This window comes from Cydia amplana, chromosome 4 (assembly GCF_948474715.1).
Source record: "Cydia amplana chromosome 4, ilCydAmpl1.1, whole genome shotgun sequence".
In the NCBI taxonomy this organism is placed as follows: domain Eukaryota; kingdom Metazoa; phylum Arthropoda; class Insecta; order Lepidoptera; family Tortricidae; genus Cydia; species Cydia amplana.
The window spans coordinates 3,322,643-3,338,989 of NC_086072.1; the positions used below are offsets into that span (position 1 = coordinate 3,322,643).

The 16,347-nt window shown below is 46.0% G+C and overlaps 1 protein-coding gene across 1 annotated transcript in view; it reads right to left on the reverse strand.

The window, feature by feature from the left end:
* Positions 1-889: 889 nt before the first annotated feature.
* The window catches only part of LOC134663106 (cholinesterase), a 30,867-nt gene continuing 15,409 nt past the window's right edge, over positions 890-16,347 (reverse strand). The window contains exons 9-16 of the mRNA XM_063519439.1: positions 16,095-16,296; positions 13,067-13,254; positions 9,052-9,344; positions 7,382-7,577; positions 5,552-5,667; positions 4,158-4,193; positions 2,209-2,362; positions 890-1,081 (exon numbers count right to left, since the gene is read on the reverse strand). Of these exons, the coding sequence (XP_063375509.1) occupies positions 890-1,081; positions 2,209-2,362; positions 4,158-4,193; positions 5,552-5,667; positions 7,382-7,577; positions 9,052-9,344; positions 13,067-13,254; positions 16,095-16,296 (1,377 nt within the window). The remainder of the gene's footprint in view (positions 1,082-2,208; positions 2,363-4,157; positions 4,194-5,551; positions 5,668-7,381; positions 7,578-9,051; positions 9,345-13,066; positions 13,255-16,094; positions 16,297-16,347) is intronic.

Consider the following 16,347-nt stretch of genomic DNA (forward strand, 5'->3'; position numbering starts at 1 on the left):
ACAAAGGAGGGTCTGCCATCTTGCAGTTTAAATCTAAAAACGGAAACTTGACATAATGCTTTGCGCCAATGAACAGGGGGCTTCTGTCCTGCCGTCTACTGTTCATGCACGCGCCCTTGTTACGGAGTCAGTCCGTTATATTATTTACAGCACATATGGTGCTACTTTACCGCCCTAGTGCGGTAACTAGCACAATACGTGCCTATGTCGAAAATTTAAAGAGCCATGTATTGTAAAACGTTGTAATACACGTGCGAAAAGGTAATTCGCAACTCATGCCGATTTAAAGCATTCCCTTCGGTCGTGTTTCAATTTATCGCCACTCGTTGCGAATTTCCTACTTATCGCATTTTGTATCGTAATGTACTAATTTTCTACTCGTCGACTGCAATGCTTGAATTAAGACTTCGTATACCAAAGTGAAATCGCATACTTTTTTCACTATGGGACCCCAACTCAACTATAATATTTATTTCGATACAGTTTAGTCAACTATAATGTTCATTTCGATACAGTTTAGTCAACTATAATGAAATTGACCAATCAAAAGCTGTCTAAAAATTGAATTTAGTGCGGAGCAAGTACCAGGGCCTCATGAGTTACGAGAAGGTGTCGTTGACCAACCGGCCGCGGGCGCGGGGCGCGGGGGCCGGGTCGCGTACGAGTATGAAGGTATCGCGGCTGCTCGCGCATCTTAGCTGTATACTTTTGGTTTTTTTACCTACATATATGATTCTTCTACTAGTTTTAAGTATTTTTTTTGTTGACTCGTAGAAAAAGTATTGTTTACAATAGTGATATAATCAAGCTTTTCAATCTCGTACCTTTACTTCTGAAAAGCTCTCCATTATATCGCGATTGTATAAAATACTAATGTCAGACTAGTGATTTAAACGGTGGTTTGCGGTACTCCCTTAACAATCTGTGTCCTGGAGCGCGCGCGGGGCAGAGGCGGGGCGGGGGCGGGGGCGGGGGCGGGGGAGCTGGCCACGAGCCCCTCCTTGAGGGAAAGGGCGGAGCCCGTCGACGCGGCCGATGGCGGCCTAGTCGACAACGTGGCCAGGGTCGCCGGCTGCGAAGTCTAAGGACAAAAAAATATGAAGGTCTGTTAACTCTTTGAACGACACGCCTATCGTGAACCTTGTCTGAATGCACGAAGGTTGATATTGGGCTAGAGGGTTAAAGAAATCACAATATTTGAGATGATGGAAAATTTAACGCCTCTCTAGACACACCGGACGGTAGAGACGAGACGTAGGTATAAAGCTGTTTCAAAAAATTGTGCCATGAGGCCTCGTGAACGTCAGCTGCGACTCCGTTGGATGGTGCATCGGTGGTGGAGTTTGGCGCAAGTAGAAAAAAAAAACAGTTTGTGATTGCCACTAACAAATTATAACGTGGCCGATATTATGACAGGACTAGTAAGTACTCACAGGGCGACAGAGGGTAGAAGATATGTTACTTGACCTATCAAATAGAATCTCAAGCGTAGCTAGGTATTCACAGAGCTACTAAGTGTGAAGTAATGAGGAAGGTGTGCTTCTTGACATGTTACGGCACTATTGATTGTGCGTGGTGAAGTAAGCACTTTCACTGTCAGACAATAATACGCAACGTATTTTTTAACTTTGATTCATAAACGTCAGCTGCAGCTCCGTTGGTGGCCTTCACCACATCTAGGAAAAAATAATTTCGGGGAATTTCTTAATTGAGAATTTGTCAAGTAGTTTAACTGATTTCTTAAGAATAGGTCTAAGTACCAGGGATGTTGCGGATGTAGATTTTTTGACATCCGCGGATGCGGATGCGGATATTTAAAGGCTCACATCCGCGGATGCGGATGCGGATATTTAAAGGCTCACATCCGCGGATGCGGATGTCAAGATTAGTAAACGTCAAATATTACATTTTTAGTATTTTTTTATTTAAAAAAACGAAACGTTTAGTATTTGAGCAAGAATATAGGTGCGTTATATTTAATAAACAGTAACTTCGCCGACTTTTCTGGATCTAGACGATTTCGTTATAGGTAATGACGAAATTACCTACAACTTACACCGCCGCTAAGACGTTCCTGTACCGACTTGTTCGACATCCGCATCCGCATAAGCTCCGCATCGATTTTATGCGGATGCGGATGTTGAAAATAATGCGGATGTTCCGCGGTTGCGGATGCGGATGTTCGAAACATCCCTGTTAGGTACTCACAGCTCGACTAAGGGTTGGCGGAGTGTGCGGTTTCTTGACGGGCACGTCGCGGTACTCGTAGATGTTGTCGCGCGACCGCGTCGCGTTGTCGATGCCGCTCTCGTCCAGCTCCGGCACCATGAATATGTCGCCGTCGTAGAAGCGGTCAGATTCTCTGCAATCACGATATTTTCTCGTATGGCCCGGCAGCTTGAATATGTCATGCTCGCTTAAAAGTCTTTGCTTACGGTGGCGTTGTTGATCGGGTCGCCACTTTCCCGAATGAAGGTTGAGAGAGGCGATGGCTGAGATACGCGTCATACTCGTGAACGGGTGCTGTTTGTGGAGACTGGTCTATTTAAGCTAACTCGAGCTATTATATTTAGTTACTCTATTTTTGAGGATAATTACATGGACACAGACACACATCATTCGGTTCTCGTATGCTATTTTATTTTTATTGTCATTTTCTTACTTAATGAATGTTTTAATTAGGTATACAGGATTTTGACTCTTGGAGACCCTATCTCTAAGGATAATTTGATTAACTACTATATATTGTAATCTTTTAGTTATGATGACACTTAGAGACATTTACATCTCTAAATAATTTTAGATTATAGTTTTGTATCTTTGTGTTCTTTTTTTTTTTCAATACTATTGTTATAGCGTTTTTTTTTGTAATTCGACATTTAGAGACTTTATACATCTCTATGTAATACTTTAGTTTGATTTTATATTTGCGGCTTAGAAAGTTGTATTTTATAATTGTAGATGTGTTCTTTTTTTTTGCTGTATGTAAATTCCATGTTGACGTGTAAAAGTGCCCTTGTGGCCTATTTGCTGAATAAATGTTGATGTTGATGTTGATGTACAGTCAGCAGCAATTGCTAAGCGGGCGAGGTGTTCAAAATTACCTTGACGCGCTCTTATTCTCGTAACAATAAAGTCACGTCAAGATCATTTTGAACACCTCGCCCGCTTAGCAACTATTGCTACTGACTGTACTTCGAATTTAGAAGCTGATGTAAATGGCGATGTAGGTACATTATGCAGCAATAGGGCTTTGACTACTAGTCAAATCAGCGGGCTCAGCACGGTTCCATTTTTATCGACTATGACTAAGCCCGTCACTTTCGCACTTACATACTTGTTAGAACGTGACAGGCATGGTGATAAATGATAAAAATGCGACCGTGCTGCTAGGGCAGCTTCTTTTTTCGAACTGTCAAAACGATTTTGCTACTATGAAATTTATATGAAACACTAGCATGTGACGTCACAATCAAATTACCTACTCTTTATAGTTTTATACGGGTCTTAAAACAGAAATTGTGTCTAAAAATAACTGCTGTCTATAGTTCGTTTTTTTTTAGCATTAGAAAGAACTTAAAAGAAGGTAAGCGATTTTGACATGTCTTTTAATTGAAAAACACTTTTTTAAAATCAATAACTATTACTTATGAAAGCAGAAGACTATAAAGGATCGTATTAGATTCATAATTGTTACATATTTACCGTAACTTATTTTTAAAATGTGTTTTTCAATTAAAAGACACGTCAAGATTGTTTACCAAATTTCTAATGCTAAAAAAAACGAAGTATACGTATCTCTATTAATCTTTTAGTGCGTTATTTCATGCATGGTGTAAAATAATTTAGTTTAAATACAGGCAAATACCCTATTCTGTACACACAGCTCGATCTACTTCAGCTGTAGATCTCGAAGCTCGACTTTTACAAGTCTTTGCTTGACATTCAAAGCTTAGGCAAAAAAATGCTCACTCAAAATGAAAAAAAAAAAAAAAACAAAAAACACTATTCTGTAATTTCTGTCACATCTACGTAAACCAAAACTGCAAACATTATATGGCAAACCGAAAAGTGGACACATAACAAAATAAAAACCAATTGAATCTAATAAAACATTTATAAAACAGCATAACATTGACTTCTAATATTTCACCTACATTGCCGGTAGTAATTTCCATTTAGGAGGTATAGCCCTGTGTGAAATATAAAAAAAATATTAGAAGGTTGTATACAAATTGTATAGGTACCTACATCTATAATCTATCTATAACGTTATATTTTTCATCCTTTTGTTAAACATGTAACTTTTGACTAGAGATGGGTCGTTATGCACCTGGATAACCACTACATCTTATAAAACAAAGTCCTCCACCGCGTCTGTCTGTCTGTATGCCTGTATGTTCGCGATAAAGTCAAAAACTAATGAACGGATTCAGTGGCGTGTCTAGGGTTTTGGAGTAAGGCAAGCCGAAAGATATGTTTTCGTAATAACTCTCCAATCTTCACTCTTCGGACTCAAATGCATTCTGCTAGCCTAGCGTATCGAGGCGAGCTAATCATAACGCACTAAGGGCATAGGTACGGCATACTATTACTAGATAGAATTTATCCACGAAATTAATTTAACGACTTTACCTTGCCTTCGTTGAGTAATACGTGGACACATTTCATACCGTCACAAGCAACAACTTCATCCATTGTTAACGAATTAGACACTTATAAACACCAGTAACACCACAACAAACGAACAAATCCACATTCACTAATTCAACTTTTGTTTCGACTAAATAATAATACACTTGAAGCAACGCACATCAACTCGCGCTCGTGCAAACTTATGCAGCTAACTTCACACCAAAAGCCAGGCTTAAATCGCCGTACAAAAGTGCTATATATACCAACAAATAGTTACATTCATTATATGGCGGTTTGTAGGCTGGAGCGCCTAAGAGTGGGACGAAAAAGTAAGCCCGGTTGCAAGCCGACGAGTGCGAGCAGGATAGCGAGCATAACCTGCGACTTATTTCTTTCGCGCGGAAGTGGCGCCACGGCAAAAATTTGCAACACGCGCCGCGGCCGGAGAGCTGTGGCTTGAATTTAATAATACGATGATACGGGTTCTTTTAGCGCGCGGTTTTTAAATAATCTATATTGATCTTATCACTACATAATTTCGGTAAGGCAACTAAGGCAAGCCCGGCTTTTGGGCTTGTATGGAAGTACCGCCACTGAACGGATTTTCATGCGGTTTTCACCTATCAATAGAGTAATTCTTGAGAAAGGTTTAGGTGTACAGTTTGTTAAGGTTTTGTGTACCCGGGCGAAGCCGGGGCGGGTCGCTAGTTTACCCTCCTAAGGCCCAAGGTCCTACCTATAGTACCTATTCAGTTCGATGTAATTTAAACCATGTTCAATTGGAACAGAGTCTTTGTTTCGTTCAATTTCTATTCAAATTTCAGTGGCAAATTTTGGATGTTTCGTTTGTATAGCTGGGGCTTTAGGAGGTTAAAATAATAATTAGGGAAGATTGAGTTAACTGTAATTAATTTACCTTTTAGCATTCCGCCACAGCATACAGCAGACAACCACCAATACTATGAGCAGGAGACACGCTACCGACACAGTCCAAAAGGCGATTTGGAGCGGTTGTTTCGGCTCCCACCAATACTAAAAACAAAACAACAAACTTAGAAATCACTAGCCCATCGCTCTGCCAAGTGAGCTACCGAGACTGCGCTCGATGACAGCAGATATTTCCATCATATCACTCATATGCAACTTAGGGAGGCGCCTAGCGACATCTACTGTAAGAGCATTACACTTCTTAAACGGCTACCGAAGTTCCAAGTCATATTGGAAATTCACCAGTAGCGATGCGTTTCTGATGCAACGTTCTGCTTTTAATACAGAATTAATTTTAATGTTGAGTTACACGTAGAATTTTATTCCTCGATACCTATTGGGAAATAGCAATATGGCTGGTTCCTTCTAACGCATAACGTATAAATTAAATTTAGAGAACGTTTCTTTTCGTTTGTTCGTTCGATTATTATTTTTTTCTACTCCCGTACTTTTATTTGTCATTTAAAGGGTCGTGCACACACCTTTAAAACCCTACCTTATACCTAGTTGTCAAGACAAGTCTTTAGTCTATGCCCCAAAAAAGAATTTGTGCATACACGCAGTATCTTTTTGGCGATTTTACGATACTTCGTGTAACGACCACTTAAAAAATATTGAATGAAATACAGTGTTGCCAACCTTATTTTAAATGTCATCTCTGACAAATATGAACCATAGACATGTTTTTTTTTAAATTTCATTCATTCATTCATTCTTTTCCCGTCCGTACCCTCCATTTTTGCTACCTACTTCTTGATTTAAAAATATTTGTTAATTTTACAATTTTATTTCAAAGTAAGTGCTTGGTCGTAGAAAAAGTATTGTATGCAACGTTGTTTAACTGAGTCAAAAAATACTCGTGGCGTCTTTAGAGAGATAGATACTGACCTCAGTAATAGGCGGGTAGGTCGGCACGAACCGGCCCACCACTGTTGGTAGATACATATTCCAGAAGGCCAGTTCGGTCTGCCGGTAGTTGAGCTGTATGGTGGAGTTGTATGTGGTGCTAAGGTAGTAGTGTGTGGCTCACCACTGTTGGTAAATACATATTCCAGAAGGCCAGTTCGGTCTGTCGGTAGTTGAGCTGTATGGTGGAGTTGTATGTGGTGCTAAGGTAGTAGTGTGTGGCTCACCACTGTTGGTAAATACATATTCCAGAAGGCCAGTTCGGTCTGCCGGTAGTTGAGCTGTATGGTGGAGTTGTATGTGGTGCTAAGGTAGTAGTGTGTGGCTCACCACTGTTGGTAAATACATATTCCAGAAGGCCAGTTCGGTCTGCCGGTAGCTGAGCTGTATGGTGGAGTTGTATGTGGTGCTAAGGTAGTAGTGTGTGGCTCACCACTGTTGGTAGATACATATTCCAGAAGGCCAGTTCGGTCTGCCGGTAGTTGAGCTGTATGGTGGAGTTGTATGTAGTGTTGAGGTAGCGCTGTGTTTGTCTACGGATAGTTACCTCAGTGATCGGAGGGTAGGTCGGCACGAACCGGCCCACCACTGTTGGTAAATACATATTCCAGAAGGCCAGTTCGGTCTGCCGGTAGTTGAGCTGTATGGTGGAGTTGTATGTAGTGTTGAGGTAGCGCTGTGTTTGTCTACGGATAGTTACCTCAGTGATCGGAGGGTAGGTCGGTACGAACCGGCCCACCACTGTTGGTAAATACATATTCCAGAAGGCCAGTTCGGTCTGCCGGTAGTTGAGCTGTATGGTGGAGTTGTATGTAGTGTTGAGGTAGCGCTGTGTTTGTCTACGGATAGTTACCTCAGTGATCGGAGGGTAGGTCGGCACGAACCGGCCCACCACTGTTGGCAAATACATATTCCAGAAGGCCAGTTCGGTCTGTCGATAGTTGAGCTGTATGGTAGAATTGTATGTAGTGTTGAGGTTGAGGTAGCGGAGTTGGCCTTCTGTTGCTTGTTCGAAGTGCACGCCGAGGATGCGAGTGCGGGTTGGGTTGCTGAAAAACGATTGTTATTATAACTTCTGATACTGCCCATTCCTTAGCTAGAGTACAGTCAGCAGCAATAGTTGCTAAGCGGGCCAGGTGTTCAAAATGATCTTGACGCGACTTTATTAATAGAATAAGTGCGCGTCAAGGTAATTTTGAACACCTCGCCCAATTAGCAACTTCTGCTGCTGACTGTACCTATGGCCAAAACGACGTGCCTTTCAAGATTGAATATACTCAAAAATTGGGACAGATGCCGTTTAGTCGGATATTTTCGAGAAAACAGTGGCAAAATGCCGGGACAACGCGAGGAAGATGATGATGATGATGATTTTCGAGAAAACAGTACAAATTTTCGTATCTTTAAGTTAGCATGATTTATGCTTAGTTTAAATTTTTAGATACTCTATATATACGTAAATAAATAAACCCGCTATAAAGTATGAATCTCATGACGTTTATGATAAAAGAAATTAAGTAATTATATATTTACCTATTAATAATACCGAAAGCCTTTATAAATAACATCTCTTGGAAAAATGCTAACTTATCAAAAGAATGGTACAAGATACCTTTTTATAATAAACATAGTACATTATTGCAGAGGCCGGGAAAGGGCAATTCGTGGATGAGTTTCGATTTTGTCGGACGACGCGAAGCGGAGTCCGACAAAGAAGACGAATCCACGAATTGCTATTCCTGCCGAGGCATATATAGTGCTTTTCTCCAAACATGCGAGGAAATAAGGTAAAATAATAATTATTTAAGCATCAAGCATGACTCAAATCGAACCTTCACATCAAAAATGTCAAAAACAATTTCCCTCTAAAATTAATTTTTAAAAGTTAAGGGCACAAACTTATTCTGCCATTCAGTACCATTCAATATTCGTTCATTCAATATAATTGTGCAATATAGTTGGTCAAACCAATTTGTCAGTCAGTAAGAACCAGGAAAACTATACCCATCCTTTTGTTTTGGGTGCTAGTACTAGTGTAAGACAAAGATAGTATGATACTCTCTGTCTATGTTTGAATGAGAAAGTCCTTTGACAAACTATAAAAACTTTATGTACATGGATGAGATCCTTAAAAAAATATAAAAATAATCTTTGATTTTATTAAGCAGTATTCGCACGATCATACACGAGCACAACGGTCTTGTAAGAACGAGACAAGTAAGGTCGTGTATCTTACTATCTCACTCTATCCTATACCTTGAAATGATAGCTGATCAGGTCGTGTAGACGCGGCTCGCGGCTATAATAATTGGCTGTTTGCGTTTTTTATTTTTAAAAAGTAAAATACACTACAGTAATAAGTTATTACTGTAGTGTTTTTTTCATTCCCGTCCGCTAGAACAGGACAGCGATAGTTTGATTTTTTTAAATTAGAGTTTGACAATAACGTAGAACTTCCCGTACTATTTTTGCTACAATAAGGTGAACATTTCCGAGCATATTGGAGAAAAAAACATAACTCACCCAAACCTAGCGAAATCCGAGAACGCCTTCATAAAGAAATGGCTCATATTCCTATCATTCGGCGTCCACATCTGCCTGTCGATCCTCTGCTTCCTCGGGAAGAACTCCTGGTCCATGAACGGAGCCCCGGTTAGGAAGTAATGTTCGATGTCGTGCGAGTATTGTCTCCAAAGGGACCAGTTGTAGGACTCGACGGTGGTGTTCAGGACGTACATGTAGACGGGGACCTTTTGTTCGAGCAGGAGTTTCACCATCTTGTCGGTTGGCGCGCGGTATAGAAAATCCGAGAGGAGCTGTGGATGTACATAGATAGAAGATACTCCTTATTGTAGAAGATACAATTTTAGAAACACATTATCGCTAAAGAGTTTTAAGTAAGCTAGTCCACAACTTACGCAACTATGGTCCAAATTCAAGTTCCAGTAATATATGTATAAATATTTTTCAAATTATATTGAGTATCTAATATAGACAAAGCATAAGTAAATCTTAGCACCAAAATAAATGAAACGAGTACAAATCAAAAAGGCTCGTCCAAAAACTGGATCATAGTTGTATAATAGGACTATACCGACTACCTGAGTTTACGGTACGTTTTAAAGTGTCTCTACTCTAGTGTTTATAAACACACGTGCACATATTGGTCCCTGATGGCGCTGACGTTGCGCGGGTCAGGGTGGTACGTGTACATGTACCGGATCGTTTCGTACACTCCTCGCGGGTTCAGAGTATAGTTGTACCGCTTCACCAGCTCGAGCGAGATAGCCACGTGTCGGAGACTCCAGTGCTGTCTCTCTCCTCCTAACACGCTGCTAAAGGAAGCAATATGGTTGTAGACAAGTAACTTACGTGCACATATTGATCCCTGATGGCGCTGACGTTGTGCGGCTCAGGATGGTACGTGTACATGTACCGGATCGCTTCGTACACTCCGCGCGGGTTCAGAGTATAGTTGTACCGCTTCACCAGCTCGAGCGAGATAGCCACGTGTCGGAGACTCTAGTGCTGTCTCTCTCTCCTAACATGGTGCTAAAGGAAGCATTATGGTTGTAGACAAGTGACTCACGTGCACGTATTGGTCCCTGATGGCGCTGACGTTGTGCGGCTCAGGATGGTACGTGTACATGTACCGGATCGCTTCGTACACTGCTCGCGGGTTCAGGGTGTAGTTGTACATTTTCACGAGCTCGAGCGAGATAGCCACGTGTCGGAGACTCTAGTGCTGTCTCACTCCTCCTAACACGCTGCTAAAGGAAGCATTATGTTTGTAGACAAGTGACTTACGTGCACATATTGGTCCCTGATGGCGCTGACGTTGTCTGGCTCAGGGTGGTACGTGTACATGTACCTGATCGCTTCGTACACTCCGCGCGGGTGCAGTGTGTAGTTGTACCGCTTTACCAGCTCGAGCGAGATAGCCACGTGTCGGAGACCCTAGTGCTGTCTCACTCCTCCTAACACGCTGCTAAAGGAAGCATTATGTTTGTAGACAAGTGACTTACGTGCACATATTGGCCCCTGATGGCGCTGACGTTGTCTGGCTCAGGGTGGTACGTGTACATGTACCTGATCGCTTCGTACACTCCGCGCGGGTGCAGTGTGTAGTTGTACCGTTTCACCAGCTCGAGCGAGATAGCCACGTGTCGGAGACTCTAGTGCTGTCTCTCTCTCCTAACATGGTGCTAAAGGAAGCATTATGGTTGTAGACAAGTCACTCACGTGCATATATTGATCCCTGATGGCGCTGACGTTGTGCGGCTCAGGGTGGTACGTGTACATGTACCGGATCGTTTCGTACACTCCTCGCGGGTTCAGGGTGTAGTTGTACATTTTCACAAGCTCGAGCGAGATAGCCACGTGTCGGAGACTCTAGTGCTGTCTCTCTCTCCTAACACGCTGCTAAAGGAAGCATGGTTGTAGACAAGTGACTCACGTGCACATATTGGTCCCTGATGGCGCTGACGTTGTGCGGCTCCGGGTGGTACGTGTACATGTACCTGATCGCTTCGTACACTCCGCGCGGGTTCAGGGTGTAGTTGTACCGCTTCACCAGCTCGAGCGAGATAGCCACGTGTCGGAGACTCTAGTGCTGTCTCTCTCCTAACCTCACGTGCACATATTGGTCCCTGATGGCGCTGACGTTGTGAGGCTCAGGATGGTACGTGTACATGTACCGGATCGCTTCGTAGACTCCGGGTATAGTTTCGCTTCACGACCTCGAGCGAGATAGCCACGTGTCGGAGACTCTAGTGCTGTCTCTCTCCTCCTAACACGCTGCTAAAGGAAGCATGGTTGTAGACAAGTGACTTACGTGCACATATTGGTCCCTGATGGCGCTGACGTTGTGCGGCTCAGGGTGGTACGTGTACATGTACCGGATCGCTTCGTACACTCCGCGCGGGTTCAGGGTGTAGTTGTACCGCTTCACCAGCTCGTGCGAGATAGTTGGAGACACTAGTGCTGTCTCTCTCTCCTCCTAACACGCTGCTAAAGGAAGCATTATGGTTGTAGACAAGTGACTCACGTGCACATATTGGTCCCTGATGGCGCTGACGTTGTGCGGCTCAGGGTGGTACGTGTACATGTACCGGATCGCTTCGTACACTCCGCGCGGGTTCAGGGTGTAGTTGTACCGCTTCACCAGCTCGTGCGAGATAGTTGGAGACACTAGTGCTGTCTCTCTCTCCTCCTAACACGCTGCTAAAGGAAGCATTATGGTTGTAGACAAGTGACTCACGTGCACATATTGGTCCCTGATGGCGCTGACGTTGTGCGGCTCCGGGTGGTACGTGTACATGTACCGGATCGCTTCGTACACTCCGCGCGGGTTCAGGGTGTAGTTGTACCGCTTCACCAGCTCGTGCGAGATAGTTGGAGACACTAGTGCTGTCTCTCTCTCCTCCTAACACGCTGCTAAAGGAAGCATTATGGTTGTAGACAAGTGACTCACGTGCACATATTGGTCCCTGATGGCGCTGACGTTGTGCGGCTCAGGGTGGTACGTGTACATGTACCGGATCGCTTCGTACACTCCGCGCGGGTTCAGGGTGTAGTTGTACCGCTTCACCAGCTCGTGCGAGATAGTTGGAGACACTAGTGCTGTCTCTCTCTCCTCCTAACACGCTGCTAAAGGAAGCATTATGGTTGTAGACAAGTGACTCACGTGCACATATTGGTCCCTGATGGCGCTGACGTTGTGCGGCTCAGGGTGGTACGTGTACATGTACCGGATCGCTTCGTACACTCCGCGCGGGTTCAGGGTGTAGTTGTACCGCTTCACCAGCTCGTGCGAGATAGTTGGAGACACTAGTGCTGTCTCTCTCTCCTCCTAACACGCTGCTAAAGGAAGCATTATGGTTGTAGACAAGTGACTCACGTGCACATATTGGTCCCTGATGGCGCTGACGTTGTGCGGCTCAGGGTGGTACGTGTACATGTACCGGATCGCTTCGTACACTCCGCGCGGGTTCAGGGTGTAGTTGTACCGCTTCACCAGCTCGTGCGAGATAGTTGGAGACACTAGTGCTGTCTCTCTCTCCTCCTAACACGCTGCTAAAGGAAGCATTATGGTTGTAGACAAGTGACTCACGTGCACATATTGGTCCCTGATGGCGCTGACGTTGTGCGGCTCCGGGTGGTACGTGTACATGTACCGGATCGCTTCGTACACTCCGCGCGGGTTCAGGGTGTAGTTGTACCGCTTCACCAGCTCGTGCGAGATAGTTGGAGACACTAGTGCTGTCTCTCTCTCCTCCTAACACGCTGCTAAAGGAAGCATTATGGTTGTAGACAAGTGACTCACGTGCACATATTGGTCCCTGATGGCGCTGACGTTGTGCGGCTCCGGGTGGTACGTGTACATGTACCGGATCGCTTCGTACACTCCGCGCGGGTTCAGGGTGTAGTTGTACCGCTTCACCAGCTCGTGCGAGATAGTTGGAGACACTAGTGCTGTCTCTCTCTCCTCCTAACACGCTGCTAAAGGAAGCATTATGGTTGTAGACAAGTGACTCACGTGCACATATTGGTCCCTGATGGCGCTGACGTTGTGCGGCTCAGGGTGGTACGTGTACATGTACCGGATCGCTTCGTACACTCCGTGCGGGTTCAGAGTGTAGTTGTACCGCTTCACCAGCTCGTGCACTTTCTGGTTGAACCACATTTCTGATATCTCGAAGTTGGGGGCTAGAGATTGGTTGTTATCTGAAGAAAGAAAAACAAAAATATTAGGTACGTTTTTTTTGTTCTTTTAAGAGCATGGATGGAATTTAGTAAAGGGTGCGTGCATGAACTGCGCAGGAGTCGCCTGTTTATTGACAGGAAGGATAAATGTAGAGTTTCAGCGTTAGAATTTAAATTGCGCAAAGAAGCATGCGTTAAATAGAGTCAATGTTATGTTTCAGTTTTCGATTTAGGCCATAATGTGGCAGGCAAAGGTTTCGGAAGGAACTCCAAAGAGATTTAACCATATTGTATTTTTAGGGCCACAAGCTAAAACAAATTGACGATTTAGATTATTCAATTTACGATTAATTTCGCGAAGTATTTTTCTATAGCGATTACCGAAGGGACCAATCTCCCTTTAAACGAGCCCTGTCAAAAATCGTTACAACTGTAGGAAGAAAAAAATCAATTTCCCTCAAGTCCCTTAACCGTCAAGGTTATGTCTCAACAGTATGTAGTTAGTTGATTGGGTTACTTACACAGCACGTAGGCCGCCTCCTGCGTGGTGACGCCGGTCATATACCGCAGCGCGGGGTTGAACTGCCTCCTGCGGATGAGGTCTTCGGGCATGGCGTCCAGGAAGTGCCAGTCTCGCCTCCAACCCTCGTGGTATCCTGTAGTGTATAACCTGTCTACATGTACTCACACAGCACGTAGGCCGCCTCCTGCGTCGTGACGCCGGTCATGTACCGCAGCGCGGGGTTGAACTGCCTCCTGCGGATGAGGTCTTCGGGCATGGCGCCCAGGAAGTGCCAGTCTCGCCTCCAACCCTCGTGGTATCCTGTAGTGTATAACCTGTCTACATGTACTCACACAGCACGTAGGCCGCCTCCTGCGTGGTGACGCCGGTCATGTACCGCAGCGCGGGGTTGAACTGCCTCCTGCGGATGAGGTCTTCGGGCATGGCGTCGAGGAAGTGCCAGTCTCGCCTCCAACCCTCGTGGTATCCTGTAGTGTATAACCTGTCTACATGTACACACGTGGTATCAGCACGTAGGCCGCCTCCTGCGTGGTGACGCCGGTCATGTACCGCAGCGCGGGGTTGAACTGCCTCCTGCGGATGAGGTCTTCGGGCATGGCGTCCAGGAAGTGCCAGTCTCGCCTCCAACCCTTGTGGTATCCTGTAGTGTATAACCTGTCTACATGTACTCACACAGCACGTAGGCCGCCTCCTGCGTGGTGACGCCGGTCATGTACCGCAGCGCGGGGTTGAACTGCCTCCTGCGGATGAGGTCTTCGGGCATGGCGTCCAGGAAGTGCAGGCTCGCCTCCAACCCTCGTGGTATCCTGTAGTATATAACCTGTCTACATGTACTCACACAGCACGTAGGCCGCCTCCTGCGTGGTGACGCCGGTCATGTACCGCAGCGCGGGGTTGAACTGCCTCCTGCGGATGAGGTCTTCGGGCATGGCGTCCAGGAAGTGCAGGCTCGCCTCCAACCCTCGTGGTATCCTGTAGTATATAACCTGTCTACATGTACTCACACAGCACGTAGGCCGCCTCCTGCGTGGTGACGCCGGTCATGTACCGCAGCGCGGGGTTGAACTGCCTCCTGCGGATGAGGTCTTCGGGCATGGCGTCCAGGAAGTGCCAGTCTCGCTTCCAACCCTCGTGGTATCCTGTAGTATATAACCTGTCTATATGTACTCACACAGCACGTAGGCCGCCTCCTGCGTGGTGACGCCGGTCATGTACCGCAGCGCGGGGTTGAACTGCCTCCTGCGGATGAGGTCTTCGGGCATGGCGTCGAGGAAGTGCCAGTCTCTTTTCCAACCCTCGTGGTACCCTGTAGTATATAACCTGTCTATATGTACTCACACAGCACGTAGGCCGCCTCCTGCGCGGTGACGCCGGTCATGTACCGCAGCGCGGGGTTGAACTGCCTCCTGCGGATGAGGTCTTCGGGCATGGCGTCGAGGAAGTGCCAGTCTCTTTTCCAACCCTCGTGGTACCCTGTAGTATATAACCTGTCTATATGTACTCACACAGCACGTAGGCCGCCTCCTGCGTGGTGACGCCGGTCATGTACCGCAGCGCGGGGTTGAACTGCCTCCTGCGGATGAGTCTTCGGGCATGGCGTCGAGGAAGTGCCAGTCTCTTTTCCAACCCTCGTGGTACCCTGTAGTATATAACCTGTCTACATGTACTCACACAGCACGTAGGCCGCCTCCTGCGTGGTGACGCCGGTCATGTACCGCAGCGCGGGGTTGAACTGCCTCCTGCGGATGAGGTCTTCGGGCATGGCGTCCAGGAAGTGCCAGTCTCGCTTCCAACCCTCGTGGTATCCTGTAGTATATAACCTGTCTATATGTACTCACACAGCACGTAGGCCGCCTCCTGCGTGGTGACGCCGGTCATGTACCGCAGCGCGGGGTTGAACTGCCTCCTGCGGATGAGGTCTTCGGGCATGGCGTCGAGGAAGTGCCAGTCTCTTTTCCAACCCTCGTGGTACCCTGTAGTATATAACCTGTCTATATGTACTCACACAGCACGTAGGCCGCCTCCTGCGCGGTGACGCCGGTCATGTACCGCAGCGCGGGGTTGAACTGCCTCCTGCGGATGAGGTCTTCGGGCATGGCGTCGAGGAAGTGCCAGTCTCTTTTCCAACCCTCGTGGTACCCTGTAGTATATAACCTGTCTATATGTACTCACACAGCACGTAGGCCGCCTCCTGCGTGGTGACGCCGGTCATGTACCGCAGCGCGGGGTTGAACTGCCTCCTGCGGATGAGTCTTCGGGCATGGCGTCGAGGAAGTGCCAGTCTCTTTTCCAACCCTCGTGGTACCCTGTAGTATATAACCTGTCTACATGTACTCACACAGCACGTAGGCCGCCTCCTGCGTGGTGACGCCGGTCATGTACCGCAGCGCGGGGTTGAACTGCCTCCTGCGGATGAGGTCTTCGGGCATGGCGTCCAGGAAGTGCCAGTCTCGCTCTCTCCAGCCCTCGTACCAGCCGTCGGCCGGGTACGTGAAGTTGTTCTCGTAGACCGGGCCCCAGGGGATGAAGCCGACGTGGGGCTGAAATATGAAAATAATGTTATATGTATTTCTTGTCGCTTTCTAACGTAT